Source organism: Zalophus californianus, chromosome 8 (assembly GCF_009762305.2).
Source record: "Zalophus californianus isolate mZalCal1 chromosome 8, mZalCal1.pri.v2, whole genome shotgun sequence".
NCBI classification, from domain to species: Eukaryota; Metazoa; Chordata; class Mammalia; order Carnivora; family Otariidae; genus Zalophus; species Zalophus californianus.
In genome coordinates this window covers 59,362,730-59,385,870 of record NC_045602.1, presented here as the reverse complement: position 1 = coordinate 59,385,870, position 23,141 = coordinate 59,362,730, and the positions used below count along the sequence as shown (strand labels likewise).

The following is a 23,141-nucleotide window of genomic DNA, read 5'->3' as shown; positions in this document are numbered from 1 at the left end:
ACTTGCCCCAGATAAACATTACAATTTAATAGAAAATGAACTTAAATGCAAAATATACACTTTGGATTTCCTTTTAAAGAATGAATTTGCCTTTAAGTTCCTAGATCACAAAATAATTTTTAAAAATATTTCTCCTAATAAAATTTTTATCCAGTCACAAATAGTAGCTTTAAAAATATGAGACCCTTCATCTTTGCATACTCTTTTATGTGGTGGTGGGGAGGGAGAGGGTAAAGTTTTGGTTACGGATAGTAATCTATAGCTGTCATGTGATAGAATTGTCACGGCCCAAGTTTAATGCTTGAAAAGTCTTATTTGACTAATCATTTTTGTTTCAAGGAGACTACAGATCTGATGGATAGTTTAATAGGGTCGATAAATTTTTGTAAATTATTAACATTGCATTTCCTGTACTTCATATTGAAGCCATTATTTCTATTCTGGTAGGCTCATAGCTGGCAACCTGGAATAAAAAATCCATACCGTGGTGTTGTAGTGTGGCCTGTTCCTGAAAACATTGAAATCACTGTGACACTTTTTAAGGTAAGTTCCATTTTTATAAGTCATAGAACTTATTATATAGTCATGCTTCTAATGACAGAATATTTCAGTATTCATTGTTCTGTATATTTGAGTCCAGCCTGGTTCCTTTATATGCATTATTTTATTTTATGGATATAACAATTTATAACAATGCAAGGGCATCAGGGTATTTCATGGTCTATGAAGTCAGAATAATTTGGGAGCCCTTTTGAACTTGTTACAATTGAAATCAGTTAGAATACTTCTTTCATTACTTCCTACATTCTACCCCCAGGAAATCTTAAAGTGCTTCTTTGTGGAAAGCTGAGGTTTGTGGAGTTCTTAGTCCTGAGCCTCATTTTGTTAGCCCTGTTTGACTAATTGCAACATATATTCTAAAATTAGTATTTGAGGGGTGCCTGAGTAGCTCATTTGGTTAAGTGACCGGCTCTTGATTTTGGCTCAGGTCATGATCTCATGGTCGTGGGATCAAGTCCTGCATCAGGCTCTGTGCTCAGCAGGGAGTCTACTTGCGATTCTCTCCCTCTCCCTTTGCCCCTCCCCCCACTCTCTCTCAAATAAATAAATAAATCTTTAAGATTAGAATTTGAGGAATATTTAACTGATGTTAATGTAAAGTTCTAAATTGATATTTGATAAGTATCTTAATTGATATTCATATCTTATAAATACTGCGGCTTAAAAGCAAAATTCTGGTTGTAAATTCAAAGGGCAGATCCAAAAACATAGCTGTGTGTATACCTACCTGCCTGTTATACATACATGCTTTTTTCTTGAAAGTCTTCCAAATTTCCTGAAACATCATAAAGTAGTCCCCATCAAGTCCTCATTAAGCACTAGAATCTTTACTTTCCTAACTAACCCCCTACCTAGTCCAAAAGAATGGTGGGGAAAAGTCTCATTTTTAGCCTTTTGGAAAGTGGTGCAATTAGAAAACAAATGCTTATTTCTTCTTTGCTTAACACTTCCTTGAAGTGTTCCTGTTGTACTGAAGTTACTTTTGCAGGACAGAAGGGATGAGACAGTAGCTGCTCTTCCTTTTTTTTCCAGAAGGTTCAGGGCCACCCTGTAGTCCTTCAGTCAGCTATCCTGAAAGCCTGTTATTAAACCCCCCTTATCCATATTATCTCTTACTGGAATGATACAGTAAGTGTGGTAGAGAACAGCAAGACCTTTAATTCTCACAGCAACCCATAAGGAAACTGAGACTAAGGAAGAAGGTCTCTTGCTAAGTCACAGTGATTTAGCCCTCTTCTTTCTTCCACATTGTACAACCTATTCTGTAATAAAAACTATGAATATAGATTACAACAGCAGGATCTCTGATATGCTTAAGGAAGACTTTTAAGCAGTCTCTTGAGTATTTTGATTTGGTTTACTGTTTACATTGGGAAAGATGAAATGAACGGACATAGTTTTACAAATGAAAAAAATGATGACAAGAGAGTGAGGGGCTAGATAGAGCTGATAAATAGTTGACAGCCATGTGTTTGGGAAAAGGATATGCACTGAGTGATTCTTAGTTGAAAGTAGCTGTTGAAATGTAGTACTTGGAGGATTAAGAGATAAGTGTTGTTTTCAAGTACTGATGGGAATGTTGAGCATATCCTTATCATGGAACTTTTGTGACTTCGAGTGTTAGTCTGTAGAAAAAAACCCAAATACCCCTTTTCCCCCCGTTTGTTGTAGTAAACATTTCTGTTCGGTTGTGCTATTGAGGCAAACTTGTGATCATTTTAAATATTTAAAAAAATATTTTCAGTGGCCGCTTTTATCTTCCCAACTCACCCACTCCCCAGAATTCTAATAGAAAGGCAGAAAGGTAAAACAACTTTTCATTCTTACAGTGTAATTTTCGGATCTTGTTTTTGACAGCACTTAAAATATTCAAGTGGAAAACTTTTTCATGTTTTCCTTTTTCTTTTACTTATATTAAAGTCTCTACAATTCATTTAATCTTGAAATTTGCAAGTAGAAAGGATTGCTCTAAACCCTTTTGTCCTAAGTGTAGTATTCACAGAGGTGTGCTCAAAGACAAAATGCTTTTATGGAAAGTTAGTAGTATGTTTCATTTTCCTATGACTTAGCCAGAAATTAATTTTTCTAGCCTGCATGCTTGTTTTTGAAATTTGAATTAGATTGAAAATAGCTATTTCTAGTAAATAAATTTTAAAAAAGCCTGTTAGGGTTTTGAAAAGAAAAATGGTTCTTTAAGCCATTTTCAATTTTTCTCTTTACTGCAGCGGTGAGAAAGGAGACTACAGGGTAGAAAGTAGGATACAGAGAAGACTTAATTGATTCAAGCTAGAAGCAATTTTCATTACAAATGTTTTTGTCTGGCCAATAATATAAATAGTTAATTGTGTAGCTATGCCATTTAAAAATGGCCTGAAATGAACATTACTATTGCTCTTTTACATCTTTTGACTGACTTTGCCCTATCAGGTGTGGTCCCTTGGTCCCACTCAGATTATTCTTGTAAGAGTAAAGAAATCTGAGTTGGTGCTACCATGGTCAGAATTGTGGTTTGGGAGAATAATATGTGTATAAAATTGATTGGAGGGCAGAGGGACTGAGAGAATGTTATAGTCACTTTTATCTTGAAATAGCTTAGGCACAGAATGATAAGGACCAAAACTCAGCTGTGGCAGTAGAAGCAGAAGATTATTAATATACTAAAGTAGAATCAATCATGAATAAGATGCTTCCCTATGAGAAGCATGTGGGACCTGAGTTCCACTAGAGGAAAAGCACAGCCTATTTTCCATCTATGTGCACTTGCTCATTCTTAGAGTGGAATGTTGAGCCCAAAGCCTACTTTATTTAAATATTATTTTTACTGCCTCCATCCTTCTGCCTTCTCTACTACGTGGAGTTGAATTTGAACAAGTAAATGCACATGTGATGCGACTTTTCTTTTTATGTCTTATACTGTGTTGCCTTTTGCCTTTACTTATTCAAATATCTGTGGAAATCCTATATAATTCCATCTAGTCCAGATGCTTTCTTTCTCATAAAGCTTTTCTATTCATTCCTGTAAGTGATGTGTTGTTTTCTAACCTGTGGTGAAACCATGTATTTCTTTCATCATATTTATTTAGATTAGTTGTTTGTCTTCAAAGGCAAGGACAGCTATGTTTGAGTCCACATAGCACATCTCCAGTTTCTTATATAATAGGTACCAAATACGTATTTGTAAAATAAATACTTGCAAAAGTGTGCCTTTTTTTAAATTTGCATTTGGTTGAAGGATCCATTACCTTATCTCAGGTTTCTGAGGCATCTTCAGGGTTAATGGGAGGGGAGGGGGGATGAAACAGCCATGCCAGTTGGCCATTTTGTGTAGATTATGGAGTCCCTTGTGGTGCTTTGAAATTCCAGATGTTTATATAACCTCTGCAGAAGAAAACGTTTTCTCAAGTGGTACTGCTAGTTTAAAAGTATAAAACATGAGGGCTTTATATGAGCATTTTATATCTTAATAAAGTGCTTCTTACGTTAACTCACTAAATTATCTGTCTCTCCGATCAGGTTTCTTTTTGTCTTGTCATTGGTGCAATGATGGAAGATAATTACATGCATCAACCTAAGTAAAATAGAGAATTTCTTCAATATAAAATAAGGATTTAGATGTAGGGAAATTGTGGAAGTTTCATAAGAGTAGGCTCTTCTCCTTCTCCCTTTTAAAAAGTTGGTAAAAGCTAAAAGCAAGGCTGTTTATATGTTCTTGATTGGATTAATTGGTTTAAAGAAATTATTTCAGCTTTATATTTTGCTTTTTTTTTTTTTTTTTTACAGGATCCTCATGCAGAGGAATTTGAAGATAAAGAGTGGACATTTGTCATAGAAAATGTAAGCTAATGGCAAATTTCATCACCTTTTTTTCACATTGTTGGCTATATACACTGTTAAAGTACACTAACATTTTGGTGGTAGGAGAAATGTTACCTTATGAAAGTTAAATAGTGATTTGTAGCTTTTAGAATTTTTTAAATGAAATGATAGCTAATAGAATTATTTTTAAGAAGTACTTTTGTTACAACTATATAAGTAAAAATACTCTTCTAAACTATGTGTATACTTTGTGCTTGGTTTAGGGCTCAAGGGAAAGACTATGTCTTATCTGTTTAGCATCTAGCATGGTAACCTTTGACATCTTTAAAAATAAAGTACATGCTTTAACTCTTTGCGTTGAGGGATTCTAGACTGATGCTTTAATAATCATCTTCAATTTGGTCACCTGGTTGGTTTAGACGGTTAAGCGTCTGCCTTCGGCTCAGGTCATGATCCCAGGGTGCTGGGATCGAGTCCTGCATCAGGCTCTCTGTTCAGCGGGGAGCTTGCTTCCCGCCCCCCCCCCCCCACTTCCCCAGCTTGTGCTTGCTCTTTCTTGCTCTATCTCAAATAAATAAAAGCTTAAATAATCATCTTCAAATAATTTAAATATTGTGTAATCCCAAATGATTAACAGGCATATAATAGGTGTTCAGTAGATATTTTCAAATGGGGGTTAGGGAAGATAGGCAATGAATATATAGTGAATTAAGAATATGGGTTCTAGAGTCAGATAGACCTGATTTCAAGCCCTAGCTCTGCTCTTATAAACTGTGTGATTGTGGTAAGTTTCTTAACTTCTTAGCCACAAATTTATGGGGTTGTTTTGTGGATTAAATAGGTTCAGTGAATATTAGCTTTTACCGTTGTCATCATCATGATCACCATTATAAAGTTCTAAAATATATTTATAACAGATTTATAATGTGCTTTGCTTGTAACATATTCTTCCTTCCAGAGTCAGTATATCGCTTGACTTTGTTGTATATCTCAGTGACTTTGTTGTATATCTCAGTGATGGAAGGAATACTATACTTTTTCCAGCAGTAGCTGGGCCATTTTTAGTCCGTGGGAGCTGGGAAACTTGGGAAGACCAGGTCCAAACATGGTAGGGGGTGTTCTGATGGCTGGATAGCAAGCCAGTGTAACTATTAAATGTTCACACATGTTATTATGCTTGGAGTAGTCATCGAAGTTTTAAAAATGAACAAACTTAGACTTCTTAAAACTGATGACGGCTTAAAAAGCTAGCTTTCATTCTCATGTAAGAGCTTCTCCCCAGTGGATGGTCTTTCAGTTTTTAATACTCATGACTCAATGATACGTCTGAATTCTCTTTGTTAACTGATGTGTTAAAGAGTTAGCCAGTTGGGGCGCCTGGGTGGCTCACTTGGTTAAGCGACTGCCTTCGGCTCATGTCGTGATCTTGGAGTCCCTGGATCAAGTCCCGCATCGGGCTCCCTGCTTGGCAGGGAGTCTGCTTCTCCCTCTGACCCTCCCCCTTCTCATGTGCTCTCTCTCTCTCATTCTCTCTCTCTCTCTCAAATAAATAAATAAAATCTTTAAAAAAAAAAAAGAGTTAGCCAGTTGAATTTGGGTTGTAGTTGATGGTAAAAACTATATATTTTTTAGAAAGTTGTTCTTATTCCACAATGAAGAGAGACATACCAGTTTCAAGTTTCTGAAGAATGGTATTATAAACTAACTAGCCCACTGAAAGTGCATATAAGCCTCTTTTTATAGCAGGCGTAAACAATGTATTAAATGAATACTGTGAGGTGTGAGAAAGTTTAAAAATAACCTTGGGATTCTATATAAACCTTTTCCTAGGTTACAGCACCCCTCAGTGGTAAATGATGAAATTGACTCTTGTCTGGAGAAACAGTTCTTTTCCTGTAGCAGTAACATGTTACAATGTTATATTCTGCCCTACATTTTAAAAGTGTAATAGGCTTCCCCATTACAATTTCAAAGGACTAAAATCTGGGCTTTGTTTGAGTCTGTTGGTAAATTGCTCTGACATTGAAAAGGCCTGTTCTCTGAATACAATATTAATGGACCGTTCTTTTCCTTGCACTTCGTGTTATAACCCCACAGCCAATAAGAAAAGTTTAGTTTTTGTTTAATATATAAATAATATAATAAAATGATAAAAATGACATGATATCAATAAAACAGATAATTCTCCAAAATAGATTACCATAACAGATTTATTGGGCACTTACTGTATGCTGGATACTGTGTAGACTGCTTTATACACATTATCTCATTTACTCATTACAATAACACTGTCAGATATTAATAACCTTATTCTTATGAATAAAGAAAGCGAGATTTAGAGAGGCTAAGTAACTTGCTCAAGTTATATTGCTACGAAATTAGGATTTTATCTAGTCTTGTCATTTTCCATGGCCTGTGCCCTTAACTCCTATGCAATAACCACCTTCCTTAGTGATAAAGGTGGAAAGAAATAATTTTGAAATTGTAGAGTCGTACAGAAGTTTTAATCAGGCTTCCCTAGTGATAGACCTATGAGGTACATATGTATTATATTAGTAGTAAAGGTCTTTATTTATTTTATAGTCTTTAATTATTGTATGTATTCAGTCTAAAAGTTATTGACTGCCTTTAGACATTACAAAATGGAATTCCTGAATTTATCAGTCCTCAGAATTCTGAATATCTTTTCTCAAAACAACTCTCTTGCTACTGTGTATAAAATGAGGTAATACTGTCTTCATTTTACTGGTTCTTTTGTTTCTGGTCACAGAAAAGATTTCCCGGTTGTTTCTGAGTTTTCTTCTTTGGATCAGAAAGCTACTTTATAACATAGGTTGAAACTTTAGAGGTGACTTTACTACTGCTAGCTTTGTGACCTTGGACAAGTTATTTCATCTTTTATAGCCTCCGTATACTTAGGTATAAAATGATGGCATTAATGTCTACTCTGTAGGTTATTGAAAATTAGAAATAATGTATAGAAAGCATCTAGTTCAGTAAGGGGTAGCTATTTTTATAATGTTCTTTCTAGAGGACATGGAAAATGTAAAGGAAGCTAGATTTCTAAATTTACTGTTGTAGGATTTTAGTTTTTTTACTCATTTACACCACTTATGCCTCTCAGCAGTTCTAGACTTTATTATTATCTCAAGATATGACAAAGCAACTTATAAATATCTCATTTGTGTTAAACTTAAACATATTTTTATCTTTTGAAAGTTTTCAGCTTTTGATTTAGGACATCTTCCCCTTATAAATTTAATCCAAGATTAAGGAACAGTTTGTGTTCTGAAATTAAACAAGTGCTGGTAATTTATTAATATCTGCCCCTGGGACCAGACAGTTTATGTTTGTGTTTATCTTTCCACAATACGAATATATGAATATACTTCAAATATAAATGAATTTTAAATTATCCTTTATTTTGGATTATTTAGAATCCATTTCCATATTATTAGTGCAGATCATGAAGGACAGATATCACAAAGCAACATGTTTCTTTTTTTATCTACCATAATGTAATAATGTTTGTTCACCCAGGCAATTGACATTGTGGGTTTTATTTTATTTTATTTATTTATTTAAAAATTATTTATTTATTTACTAGACAGAGAGAGAGACAGCGAAAGAAGGAACACAAGCAGGGGGAGCGGGAGACGGAGAAGCAGGCTTCCTGCCGAGCAGGGAGCCCAATGTGGGACTCCATCCCAGGACCCTGGGGTCATGACCTGAGCCGAAGGCAGACACTTAACGACTGAGCCACCCAGGAACCCCTTGTGGGTTTTATTTTAATGTGAAGCCATAATAGTTATACTTAGAAAACAATTTTCTTTTCTTTTCTGGTGCTTTGTTATCCAATGAAAATCAGAACCAGTATGTTTGTAAATTATACCCATAAGTCTTAGTTTTGAAAATTAAAAATTTTTATTCTTTAGATTCTTTTGGTTTTTGAATGAGTCCAAAAATATGTGTTGATGAAAAGCACCAATCCAGGTTGAATTCATTCATTCATTCAATCATTTTGCAAACATTTAATGTGAATTTTCTATATGCCCAGAGTTTTGTTAATATTGGAGCTACAGAGTCAATTAAGACATGCAGAATTTCATTGATTCTGAGATGCATATTTTCACCCCACATTTGAAATTACCTGAAATTTAAGATGGTGCCTGAAAAGGCACCATCTTAAATTTTTGGTGTCCCACAATTATAATTGGTAGTGTTCTTTTCTTTCCTAGTGCGATATAAAATGATAGTGCCTCATTGAAAAACCAGTGGAGACTTATATTTGATGGTGTGAAGTATTCTGTCCTCCTGAAATTTATAAACTATTAAGGGTGTTGTATAATTAAAGAAATGCAAGAAAAAAGATACCTTTAGGAGATTATAAAGGAGGGCAGCATCAGGGAAGAGTTCCTGGAAGAAGTGGCTACAGTGCTTAGTTTTAAAAAAAAAAAAAATGGAGGGGTGCCTGGGTGGCTCAGTTGGTTGGGTATCCGACTCTTGATTTTGACTCAAGTTGTGATCTCAGGGTTGTGGAATTGTGCCCCGTGTCAGGCTCCACAGTGGGCATGGAGCCTGCTTAAGATTCTCTCTGTCCCTTTCCCTCTGCCCCTCCCCCCCAAAAAGATTTATGTAAAAAGGCACTCCAAGCAGAGAAAAGAGGGATCAGGTTAGGACAAGAGAGACAATGGTGAATTTAGAGTAGTATCTGTTCTTGATCAGATAATGGAGAGGAAGAGCAAACTACCCCCCAAAACCAAACCAACCGAAACAAAACATGAACTACCCACCAAAGATCAATAGACCTCTATTTTTTTAAACTACTAACCCAGTAAATTTAATATTAGACATGTGGTTTACTTGAGGTGCTGTGTCCTCCTTAGAGGAAATGAAGAGGGTATCTTAATGTGTTTTCTTGGGGCCACCTATCCAGTCTTTCCCACTATTTCTACCAGTGACCAATGAGATGGGCAGTTTGGCCATCACAGTGCCTTTTTTATTGCTATTTATTTGATATTACCTCCAGAAGCCATTTAAATGGATTGGGATATTTTGTTAATTCCAAGGCAGTACTATAAATCCTCTTCTGTTTTGTTTCTTTTATTGGATTATATTGAACAAGATTGGTTGTGCAACCAAACTCACCTGACAAGAATACCATTATACCAAGAATAGATATGGTATAATAGCTCAAACAGTACAAGGTAAACAGTATAAAATCACAAAGTTTCTGACCTTATTAAATTTAAGTTTGAATCCTCTTCCGAAATCAAGTCAGTCTGTTGATCTCACAAAGTTGTAGTCTGATAAATTACCTCTGCTTTTTATTTCAGAGGAAAAAATACATATACGTGCTTCTTCTTTCCTCTAAATATTTTTTTCTGTATCATCTCAGCCAAGGGATCTCACTCCAATGGCTGGGTAATGATTGGCTATTTTTATAGGAACTGTAGCTTGCAGTTTCTTCCATTTAAACTGGTATAGCTTCTTCAGTAACTAAACTGGGATTATCTTTTCAGCTCCAAGGAACTCGTGAATACTAAAGTTCCAAAGGGGGAATAGTACATAGAAGAATACTACAACCCACATACCACAAAAATAAAAATCTTCTCCTCTCCCATGTAACCTGTAATACAACAATTTATAATTTAAGTATCAATCAGAGATGGCCTAGCTTTTTTAGAGGACATTTGCCATAGTATAGTCTTACTTATAGCCTACCTATTAATATTCCACCCCACAGAAATGTGACCCAGTTAACTTTCTTGAACCTGATTAGTCCCTGTTGACCGTCCTTCTATGTGGAAGTGACACTGAGTGGGTGGGGAGGAGATTCAGACTTCCACTAGGAACAGTTCCACGTTTTGTTTTTCTGTTAAACCCAGTAAATAGAGAATGGTTTAGTCAGTAATGCCTATATTACTATATTTGTTAGTATTGTATACTGTATTATATACTATATATACCTAACTTTTAAAAATCTCAATTTTAATTTTTAAAATTATTTCAAATGTACACAAAAGTAGCAGGAATGAGATCTCTATGTACCTGCCTCTCAGCCTCAGGAATCATATTTTGCCAAACTCACTTCATCAGTCCTTCCACTTTTCTTTACCAGATAATTTAAAGAAAATCTCAGATATTGTATCATTTCTGATATAAATAACGAAGGCCACTTTTGAATACCTTTGGTTTAGAAACTTGCTAAAACATACTGGCGTGTCAGAAAAGGTGATCTACCTACAAATGAAAAAAAAATTTTTTTTTTTGTAAACTTCCTTTTAGATGATTTTTCTTGTCTGGTAAGCCCATGGTTCAAAATTATTTTATCCTTGAAAAGTGATATTATTTGTACTTATTTCCACATAGAAAATATTTAACTTAGTATTAGAAGCAACAGAGCTTCCCCTCCAAACTCCTCAGAATTGAACTCTTGCATTTGGAATGGGAAACTCATAGTTCAGACAGGCTTTACCTGGTCTTCTAATTATCCTGTCAACTTGCTGTTGAATATGATTATGTGAATAGTGCCTGGCTGGCTGTGTAAATTAGATAGGGTATTATAGATACGGCTAGTCGTTAAATGAAGCTTTGTCAGCTCTCATTTTGGTCAGATTTCAGAGAAAGTCATATATATATATATATATATATATATATATACACACACACACATTTTTTTCCTGCTTAGTTTTTTCTTTTAATGTTAAATATTTAATATGTTGTTCTAGTTCAGAAATCTTTCAGATTGTGCTTTTGGAGGAAAATTCCATATCCTTTATTCTCAAGTGACCCTTTGGTTTTAGAGAAAATAGTGGAGAAATGTTTGTTTCACTTAAAAGAGAAGTATGCCCAAGAATGATTACGTGTTCCTAGAGCCTGTCAAAATCCTCAAAATCATAAGATTCTTGTATAAGTCTGTTGGCTTAAATACTTACTTAGTTTTCCATTTTCATCTTGCTTAATGTCTATAATTTTTTGTCAATTATCTGTCAGTTTTATTAGAGCATATTAATTAGAAGAAAGCAAATTTTTCATCTTTAGATTCTACATCCTAAAATTCTTGACACAGGAAGGGACTACAGATGGATTAAAAGCTAAAGTCAACTGTACCTTATTTATCTATGTGTAATGCAAGAAGCCCTAAAATTGTAAATAAACTACTGCATGTTAAATAATTTATTTCTTATTGCAGTTTACTTTGTGAAATGTCTTAGCTAATAAACTTAAGGAAGAGTTTTATTTTATAGCAACAAAGTACTGTTTTTATACTATTACAAGGTATATGCTATTGGGTAGTCTTTTTGGTTGGATTTTCTGATTTTTATTTATTATGTGGAGATTCATCTTTACTGATTTTAATCATACCTTACAGATCAAGCAAGTAGAGCAATAAAATAAAATTTTATTAAACTCTTCATACTTACAGTTGCTTATTTATTTGCCAACTTGATTAAGTGGATACTGTGTGGCAGATATTTGCTAGTTATTGAGAGTATAATAGTGAAAAAGATACGGCCCCTGACTCTAGGTATCCTACAGTCTAGGCAGAAATGAACAGGCAACCACCAAGATAGGAGTAAGTGTAGGGCATTACATGTGTATATATAGGGTGTACCTAACCCCAGTCTTGATGGGTTAGAGGAAGCTTTCTAATGAAAGTGATTTGTAAGTTGAAACCTAAAAGATAAAGTTTTTACAATTCTTTATCTGTAACTTCAAAATCCAAAATCTCTACTATCTAAAGACATTAAAAAATGGGTATTTTTAAAAAATTTGGTTCAAATTCATTTGGTGACAAAATCTGTCCTGACCTGAAGTGAAGCTATTTGTAGTATTTATTCCACTTACTGTGATTGGTTATTCATTTTGCTGCAGAAATATATATTTGACTGCGAGTTCTGCCTCAGACCTCCTTGGGAGTGTTGCTGTAATTTAGCACTGTAATACAGGCACAGGCACTGTATTGCCTAAAATCAAAATAAGAGATTTCGGGTAAAAGATTAAGTACTTCCGATAGCTGCAGGGAATTTAGAGAGTGCTTCAGGTGGTTGGATTAGCTTGAGCAGAGAGGTAAGAGAGATCGTGGCTCCTTTATGAACAGCATATAGTTCAGTAGATTACTTTCCAGAATATTTAATTTTAAAAATATTGGTTAGGAGCTCCTGGGTAGCTCAGTCGGTAGAGCATGAGAGTCTTGATCTTGGGGTAGTGAGTTCAAGCCCCACATTGGGTATAGAGTTTACTTGAAAAAATATTGGCTGATTTTTCTGGGGTTATAGTAATTTATAACCATTTAGTTGAGTTTTATGATAATGAAGGAGTTAAAGAATTGACTGTATAGTTGCTGTGAACCTACAGATTTACATGGTTAACATGGCGGGTAACAGTGGTAAAGGAAAGAAGTGTTGATATTGTTAGTTTTAAATTAGCATTCACTGCTCTAAAATCATCATGTCATTTTTTTTTTTTTTTAACAGTGCATGTATCTGGGCCCCAACTTGGACCTACTGAATTGGAATTCTGATGCAAAAGGGAGATTGGCTTTGAGCATATTGGGGTCACCCAATTATTATTTTTTTCCAAATTAAGGATTTGGAAAATGGGGGTGGGTGAGTGTATAAAATAGTACTTTATGAGATGTATTTCATTATGAAAATAATTTTATGCCTTCATACTTACATCAATTAAAAAGATGATACCTCACTGGAGTTTATTACAGTTTACTTTTCTTTCTGAAATTACTTAGTCATGCAAATGTGATATATTAACCTGAGGGGTGCCTGAGTGGCTCAGTCAGTTAAGCATCTCCTTTCAGCTCAGGTCATGATCACAGGGTCCTGGGATGGAGCCCAGAGGGTGGCTCCCTGCTCAGCGGGGAGTCTGCTTCTCCCTCTCCTTCTGCCCCTACCCTGCTCACAAGAGGGCCCTCTCTCTCTCAAATAAATAAAGAAAATCTTTTTTTTTTTTTTTAAAGATCTTGCTTGGGGCACCTGGGTGGCTCAGCCATTAAGCGTCTGCCTTCAGCTCAGGTCATGATCCCAGGGTCCTGGGATCGAGTCCCATATCAGGCTCCCTGCTCCGCGGGAAGCCTGCTTCTCCCTCTCCCACACCCCTGCTTGTGTTCCTGATCTCGCTAAGTCTCTCTGTCAAATAAATAAATCTTTTTTTTTTTTTTAAAAGATCTTGCTTCACCTGCCTTTTCAAATAAAATTAAACTGTTTCAACTGATCAATTAATAACTTCATTAATAATATTCAGTAAGTTTTGTTAAAGAATACAAACTATTTTCTGGGGTGCCTGGGTGGCTCAGTTGGTTAAGCATCTGCCTTTGGCTTAGGTCATGATCCCAGGGTCCTGGGATTGAGTCCTGTGCCACGTTGTGTAGGTCTCCCTCCTCAGTGGGGAGTCTGCTTCTCCCTCTCCCTCTGCCGCTCCGTGCGCTCACGTGCTCTCTTTCTCAAATGAGTAAAATCTTCAAACTATTTTCAAATAAATACTTCTTTTAATCCTTGAGAAATCTCTCTAAAGTGGACATTATTATACTTTCTTTGAGTCCATGAGGTTAAGTGACTAGCTCAAGAACACATGAAAACAACTTAGCTTGGTTTCAAACTTAAGTATTTAGACTCTGAAGCCCCTTGTATTTTACCCTGCATTTATTCACTCATGTACTCACATTTATTGTCCTAGGCCCAGGGTATAGAGCCTGGATGCACTAATTAATTACTATGGGGGATACATAGGCACATCCCTACTCAGATACTAAAATCTGGCTTGAGAGATAAACACATGAAACAAGAATAAATAAAATGTACTATGTTAAATGTGTAATGATGGCTGAAAAGTACAGCAGAAGTTAGAGGTAGATGAGTTAATATGGTCTGAAATTATCAAGACTGTTTTAAGAGCTGCTTGTCAAACATGGCTGTTTATCCTTAGAGGTGGTGGCAGTTTCTATCTTTATTGTAAATTCTCTAATATGTACTTCAAGGTATTTTTGTAATGAAATCTCTGAAGAATCATTTCAGCAAAAGGCAAAAGTCATACGAATTTTAAAGAGGAAATGCGAGTTCAAAGAAATGTCATGTTTTGATTGAGCTGCCTTCTAGTCCTGGGATCCCTAGTCCCAGGTCCTCATGGATATATGCATCTTACTTCTTTACTCTTAAGGGTAATTGAAAGGAAAAGTGGAGGCGCCTTGGATAGTGGGAAAAGGAAGGCTTTGGGTGCAGTTAGGCCTGCACTTGAATCATACTTGCTAGCTGTAAATTTGGACTTTATATACATATTTATCCTTTCAGAACCTGTTATCTCGTCTATAAAACAGATATTTTGGAAAATGATAGCTTGGACTAGAGATGTTAAAAGCATAAAAAGCATGTAGCACTGTGCTTGAAAACTTAGTAAGGATTTAATACATGCTAATAAGTGGCAGACTTTACAAAGGAGAGGAAAATAATAAACTTGGAAGGGAAACTTGAGGGACTATGGAAATTACTTAGTTAAGTGATAAGGTTAACAAAGGATCAGGTCATGGAAACTCTCGAATACCAGATTTGGAATTGAATATGCTTGACTAAAGACCATTTATAAGCACAATGTTTCAGAAAGGATGTGTATTGAAGTATGGAGTCACTTACTCAACCATTTGGATCTGTGAAATCATCTTTTCCTCATTAGGCAGGCGGTAGCCTGCAATGATAACAAGATACCACAGCCAGCTTGCTATCACAAGCAAGCAAGCGCTCTTAACCTTAAATTTTGGGATCCTTAGAGGTTCTTGCATGGACGGACTTCAGAGGATTGAGATCTTTTTAATATCTTTTTAATCTTTAATAGGTAAAAGTTTGTAGATGAAGGTCCCCCTTTCTTTTAAAATCAGATTTTCAATGACATCTTTACCCAAAACATTTTAAGGAACCCTGGATGTTTTTTACAATTTTTGAAAAAATAGGTGACGGACATGATACAAGCAGGAAAACCACTTCTCATGTGGATAACCCATTTTATTACTCTGTAGCTTTAGGAAGTAGTCATCCTTTTATCTTATTTTCTTTAATCTTCTATGCTTTTTGCGGATAGTAAATTGAAGGCTCTAGCATATATGCAAGTAACATTTAAAAAAATTTTTTTTATTATGTTATATTAATCCCCATACATTACATCATTAGTTTTTGATGCAGTGATCCATGATTCATTGTTTGCTACCCAAGTAACATTTTTGAGTCATATTTAAAAGTTTAAATTTGTAGAGGTTTAAGTTAATGTATATACATTTCATCAGACAACTTTAAAAACTAAAGGAAGTAAAGCAGTAGCATATTTGCACTGTAATAGGCTATTCTATTTAAAGTTGATAATAGAACAGAAAGCATCTTAGTAGATAATTACTATTTCTCCCAACAGCTGTATGTCCTTGGAGAGGATCATAATGTGACTAAACGGAGAGTTCTGGGAGTTAAGGAAGATACCAAAGCCTTGTGTATTTTAGTTTCTATAAGCTAAAAAATAGTCTAAACTTTAACTTTATGCTGAATGAATCTGTTGGCATATAATTTGTGTAGTTATTACTGAGTCATAGTAGTAAACTGCAATCTGTCTTCTAAATCACTAGAGCTATTTAGTTTCTTCTTCCTGCTTCATCCTTCAGATGTCTTCCTTACAGATGAATGAGAAAGACAGCCACAATTACTTTCAGTTCTATTTTTTGCCATTTGGAAGGAGGAAGCTGATAAGACAGCCATCAAAACAAACCTCTAATACTACCTTAGAGATATTTGAAATCAGCAGTGTATTTGAGCAATTTTTTACGTGTTTATTCATAGAAATTTAGAAGACACTACTGCATAGAAGATGTTATGAATCTGCATGAGGCCTTTTCTCCCCCTGATGACAAACATTAGAAGAGACTTGGTAATTGCTTTACAGTAGGGTTCTAATGACACTGTAGACTTTTAATAGAAAAGTACTTAAGATTTTTTCAGTTTGCTACTTTCATTTGTCTCTCTCTATATTCTCTCAAGACTATGTAAATAAAACTTCCCTTAGTCTTATAATGGAATGGATTTTTGGCATTCTAGTTTTCTGCCACACCAACTACCTTGAAAGACCGGTTAATACGTTGGAGACTTCTTACATAATTCTTTGCAAGAAGACAACCATGAAGTGAATTATAAAAACAAACAAAAACTCTTAAATTTAAGTTAAATTGGGGTGCTGGCTGACTCAGTTTGGTAGAGCATGGACTTTTGATCTTGGGGTTGTGGATTCGAGCCCCACTTTAGTTGTAGAGATTACTTAAAAAAAATCTTAAAAAAATTTAAGTTTAATTATTTCTTTGTATAGGATTGGAACCTTGCCTATGTAATTAGATATAGCTGCATATGTACTGATAGAAAAGCAAATGGAATTGCTGACATTATAAGAGGTGTGTAACTGATTAGAGAAACAAAATTTACATGAGTACTTCAGATCCATACGAGCTTGAGAATACAAAACTGTCTTGGTACTTTAATACCTTTAAGCTCTCCAGAAAATAAGTAAGATCTTCACAAATCTCTGTGGATGATGTGTTATCCTACCAATTTTTTTTCTATTTTAATACCAGATTTCTTTTTAAAATTTTATTTTTTTATTCTTTTTTGTTTATTACATACTCCTTAATTTTTCTATATCATTAAACTAATGAGGCATTTTTGCCTAGTATGTCTTTGTGCTTTAACATAAATTGGGTATAATAATTGATTTTTATCAGCATTGTGACTACTAGACACTGATGAAGTATGTCTTGTAATAACAATCTTTTTTTAAAATAAAAATAATTTTTTATTATTTTTTCAATTTTTATTTTTATTTATTTTTTAAAATTTTATTTATTTATTTGATAGTGAGAGAGCACAAGTAGGGGGAGCAGCAGGCTCCCCACTGAGCAGGGAGCCTGATGCGAGGCTCGATCCCAGGACCCTGGGATTGTGACCTGAGCCGAAAGCAGATGCTTAACTGACTGAACCACCCAAGGCGCCCCTTAAATTTTTTTTTAAGATTTTATTTATTTATTTGTCAGAGAGAAAGAGCACAAGCAGGGAGAGTGGCAGGCAGAGGGAGAACCAGGCTCCTCACCTAGCAAGGAGCCCGATGCGGGACTCAATCCCCGGACCCTGATATCATGACCTGAGCTGAAGGCAGATGCTTAACTGACTGAGCCACCCAGCCATCCCTTGTAATAACAATCTTATGCTCAATGACATAATAAAACAGCATTCTGATAAATATGGTACTTTAAAATAATTCAATGCTTGAAGAATATTCTTTGCCTTAAGACAGATTTGTTTTTGGGGCACCTGGATGGCTCAGTTGGTTGAGCAACTGCCTTTGGTTCGGATCGTGATCCCAGGTCCCTGGGATCCCAGGGAGTCCCTGGGCTCCCTGCTCTGCTGGGGATCCTGTTTCTCCCTCTCCCTCTGCCTGCCGCCCCCCCTTGCTTGTGCTCTCTCTGTCAAATAAATACAAAAAAAATCTTAAAAAAAAAGAAAAAAAAGATTTGTTTTTAAATAAAAATTATTTTGGAGAAATTCTGAACAATATACAGATACTTTGTAACTACCCTTCCTGAAGGTGTTGCCTTTGAAATTTGGTTGACAATAGCTGATACTTTCATTAACAGGAAACAGGTAAAGAGAAGATATTTCTCAAGTTGTATAACAGTAGCAGAATTAAGGGTCGAAACTCCTTGTCTCCCAAATCTTAGGGAGCCTATGTACATTACCATGTTATTGAGGTCATAAGGATCATAGACAACAATAATGAAGATATCTGTATTTTATTATCTCTCCAAGTTGTTTCTTATGTACTTTAAATAAAAGAGCTAGCTATATACAGTATATCCTCAGACTATTTGTAGCTATCGCCATAGCAGTGGGAGGAGCAATTTCTCATTACTTCCCTGAATAACTTTTTTCCTGGAGTTATTTACCTTTAAGATTCTGGCAGTCTGAATTGTCTTGTGGCATTTGTTAATTATTTCAACCAGATCATTAGAATAAACTAGACCAAAGAACATTTGAGAATATTGTGAAAGGAAAAGTATATATTGACTATATTAAATTTGTTTGTTGAATGGCTTAATAGGAAAAAAATTTTTTTTCCCCCTCTCTCTTTCTATAACAGTTCTTTCTCTCTCTGTGTTAATTGTATCTATAACTATAACAAAGGAAGCACAGAGCTGTTCTTTGGAGGGGGAGAGGGATGTGAGGTAGGAAAGGGAGGAAGAAAGTACTCTATTGCAACTTCCTTTAGTCAGAATTTTTTCATAGCACTTTGTTTTTGCTTTCCCTTTTAGTTCCTCTTTTTGTCCTTAATTAATGGCTTTGATTTTATGATACTTGAATCATTGCATTCTTTTGAAAATAGAGTCAACTGGAAATAAATTGATCTGTGTAAAATAAATTTGAAGAATTTTTCCTTTCTCGTCAAACTGAAGGAAGAGTTTAGAAAAGTTGTCAAATGACATGAAATGGATTAGATCATTAGAAATCATAGGATTTATTGACATTATATTTATTAACATTATATTAATATAATAATAAATTAATATTTATTAATATTTAATATACATATTAAACTCTTTAGCCATAGCAACCATTAATATATGCCTTCCTACTTCTTTTAGTCTAGATTTTCTAAAATTGCTTTTCTACTGGCTTTTTTTTTTTCAAACCATGAATGGTGTGTGATGACTATAGTTAATAGCACCATATTTATATTTTTGAAAGTTGCTGAGAGTAGATCTTAAAAGTTCTAATCACAAGAAAAAAATTTAACTATGTGTGGTGATGACTGTTAACTAAACTTATTGTAATAGTTATTTCACAATACATATATCAAATCATCAGGTTGTACACCTGAAACTGATACAATGTTATATGTCAATTATAGCTCTTAAAAAAAAAAGTAAGGTTAATCTCTATAAAAGAGACCATAATTGTTCTACTTAATTGGGTCACAGATGTTTTTTAGACTTCATTATACTGAGTGCTGCAAAATTGTTTATGCATTTACTTCCTAGATTTCAAAGATATAAATAAGACAAAGTTTTGGTCCTCACGTTGTTCTCAGTTTGGTCAGGGAGGCAGATCTGTGAGCAAATGGAGACTACAGTGATGGTGCTAGAAAAGAAGCTTATGGAAGGTCCATTTAGGGTGTCAAGGAGCTATTTCATATATCAGGGACATGGGAAGACTTTAAAGAGGAGTTGATATGAAGTATGACTTGAAAGCCTTTAAAAAGTTTACCCGCCAGATAGAGTTGGTGTGAGAAGGATGGGGTCCGAGGTAAGGACAGAAGAACAGCCTTGCTAAAGGCACAGTGATAAAATTCCTACAGCCTCATTTGCAAAGTGGGGAGAGCAGAGGGGTTGAAACTAGTGAGATGAGCAAGGGACAGATAGTGCCTGGCCTTGTATGCTATATGAAAATATTTGAACTTTATAATAGGTCTATCTGTGGGTCTTGGGCTGCCCATCAGAATCATCCCTGGGTGTAGTAAAACATACAGATTTGCCTAGATCCTGTATGATTGTGATTCATGATTCTAGTAAGCTATCAAGAGCCATGGAAAAGTTTTAAGCAGAGAGGTAAAATGATCAGACTTATATTTTGAAAGATAGGTTTCTCAACAACAACAGAAACACACACAAAAAATAGTAAAATATTGGGGCACCTCGGTGGCTCAGTTGGTTAAGTGTCCGACTCTTGATTTCAGCTCAGGTCTTGATCTCAGCGTCGTGAGTTCAAGTCCTGTTTTGGGCTCCACACCCAGTGTAGAGTAAAAAATATATATGTAAAATAGAAAAACAAATTAATGTTTTATAGACCCTGGGAAAAAGAATTTTCAACAAAGTACAAAAATTTAAATTGTTTCTTTAATTTTGTAAGTCTTTACTGTGGAATAGCTCAGAATGTCACTAATGTTTTATTTTTTTTATTTTTTTATTTTAAAGATTTTATTTATTTATTTATTTGAGAGAGAGAGAATGAAAGAGAGCATGAGAGGGAAGAGGGTCAGAGGGAGAAGCAGACCCCCCGCTGAGCAGGGAGCCTGATGTGGGACTCGATCCTGGGACTCCAGGATCATAACCTGAGCTGAAGGCAGTCGCTTAACCAACTGAGCCACCCAGGCGCCCGTCACTTCCTGTTTTAAATAATAGAATTGATAACTGAGCAAAGAAATGTAATTCGGGTTACAAAATTCTTGCTTTAGTAGAAATTTCTTAAACAGTGAATTTAAAAAAAGAGGAGTGCCTGGGTGGCACAGTTGGTTAAACATCTGAATCTTGGTTTTAGCTTGGGTTGTGATCTCAGGGTCATGACAAACGAGCCCTGCATCAGGCTCTGCACTCTGTGCAGAGTCCGCTTAAGACTATCTCGCCCTCTCCCTGCCCCTCCCCCTTGCCTCTCAAATAAGTAAATCTTAAAAAAGATCAGTTTCTATCTTTGAAACTCTCACTGTGCTTGTCATTAAGAAATACTTTTTTTTAAGATTTTAATTATTTATTTGAGAGAGAGAGAATGAGAGATAGAGAGCACGAGAGGGAAGAGGGTCAGAGGGAGAAGCAGACTCCCTGCTGAGCAGGGAGCCCAATGTGGGACTCGATCCCGGGACTCCAGGATCATGACCTGAGCCGAAGGCAGTCGCTTAACCAACCGAGCCACCCAGGCACCCACTAAGAAATACTTTTTACGTTATGATCCACTACACACATATAGGCACCTATATATAACTAAAACAAAAGATTCATGAAACACACCTTACTCTGTGCTCTAGTTATTTCTTGTTCCATCCTGATGTTTTAGAATGCTGGTTGCAAGTCACTAAGTTGAATTTGCAACTCATTAAATTTATTTCATGATCCACTAATGGGTCATAGCCTACAGTTTGAAAAAAATATTGCTGTAGAGAATGAATTGAGATGTGTAAACTGAAAAGATCAGATAGGCAATTAGTTCAGTTATCCAGATAGTAGATGATGTGGGCTTGAAGTAGGGCAATGACATTAGCAGGTACAGAGAGGAGGGGAGAGAGATTCAAGAGGTATTTAGAAGGTGGTAGAATCAATTCTTAGCAACTGCTTAGTTCTGAGGGTTGAGGGAGGTCAGGCAGTCTGGGATGATTTTCAGATTTCTAGTTTGAATATTTGGATGCTTGTGTTCTTAAGCAATATAGAGAACACAGAGGAAGAATTGGTGAGGGCAGGTTGTGGGGGAAAAAAGACATAACCAAAGGCAATTGGATATGTCAGTGATTTTTTTTTTTGAAGTCATATTCCTTTAAGTAAATTGTTTTTTCTTTTTTTTCTTATTAAAGTGCATAGCTTAAGGCTCTATCTTTTCTTTTTTTTTTAAATTTTTTATTGTTATGTTAATCACCATATATTACATCATTAGTTTTTGGTGCAGTGTTCCATGATTCATTGTTTGTTCATAACACCCAGTGCTCCATGCAGAACGTGCCCTCCTCAATACCCATCACCAGGCTAACCCATCCCCCTACCCCCCTCCCCTCTAGAACCCTCAGTTTGTTTTTCAGAGTCCATCATCTCTCATGGTTCGTCTCCCCCTCTGACATACTCCCCTTTTCTTCCTCTCCTGTTATCTTCTTCTTTTTCTTTTTTCTTAAAATATGTTGCGTTACTTGTTTCAGAAGTACAGAACTGTGATTCAACAGTCTTGCACAATTCACAGCGCTCACCGTAGCACATACCCTCCCCAATGTCTATCACCCAGCCACCCCATCCCTCCCACCCCCAACCACTCCAGTAACACTCAGTTTCTTTCCTGAGATTAAGAATTCCTCATATCAGTGAGGTCATGTGATACATGTCTTTCTCTGATTGACTTATTTCACTCAGCATAACACCCTCCAGTTCCATCCACGTCGCTGCAAATGGCAAGATCTCATTCCTTTTGATGGCTGCATAATATTCCATTGTGTATATATACCACATCTTCTTTATCCATTCATCTGTCGATGGGCATCTTGGCTCTTTCCACAGTTTGGCTATGGTGGACATTGCTGCTATAAACATTGGGGTACACGTACCCCTTCGGGTCCCTACATTTGTATCTTTGGGGTAAATACCTAGTAGTGCAATTGCTGGATCAAACGGTAGCTCTAATTTCAACTGTTTGAGGAACCTCCATACTGTTTTCCAGAGGGGTTGCACCAGCTTGCATTCCCACCAACAGTGTAGGAGGGTTCCCCTTTCTCCACATCCCCGCCAACATCTGTTGTTCCCTGACTTGTTAATTTTAAGGGCTCTATCTTTTCTTTATCTTTCTGATACAGCCTACTTTTTCTTATACATTGGTTTTTAGTATTTTCATGTGGGTTTCCCTAAAATATTTTAAAACTTTCCCTCCATGCTATAAGGGCCTATAACACCAATTCAGTCTTTTCCAAGAAGACATCTGATTCCTTGCCCAAAGTAAAACATAAGAATTAAGCTTTTTTCTTTCCAAACCACATCATCCTTTCCTTTCTGTCAGAGGTAGAATCTCATTTTTCTGACCCTTATGCTTATTGTTACCATTATTTATTCAGTGGCTTCATGGGCATTAATTGTACCTATTGCGTTCCCATATGTAACCAATTAAGTGTTGTTACAAGCAATGCAACAGTGCAGGTTAATGTCTGCTGAGTATCCTCTGGAACTTAACTATCATTTTCTACCGCTCCTGATTCAGTTTAACAGCTCAGATGGTAGT

General features: G+C 35.7%; 1 protein-coding gene across 12 annotated transcripts in view; it reads left to right on the top strand.

The window, feature by feature from the left end:
• EHBP1 (EH domain binding protein 1) overlaps positions 1–23,141 on the top strand; it is a 366,839-nt gene that overhangs the window by 84,166 nt on the left and 259,532 nt on the right. For all 12 annotated transcript variants that reach the window (XM_027623542.1, XM_027623541.1, XM_027623544.1 and 9 more), the window contains 2 exons: positions 448–543; positions 4,342–4,395. In XM_027623542.1, the coding sequence (XP_027479343.1) occupies positions 448–543; positions 4,342–4,395 (150 nt within the window). The remainder of the gene's footprint in view (positions 1–447; positions 544–4,341; positions 4,396–23,141) is intronic.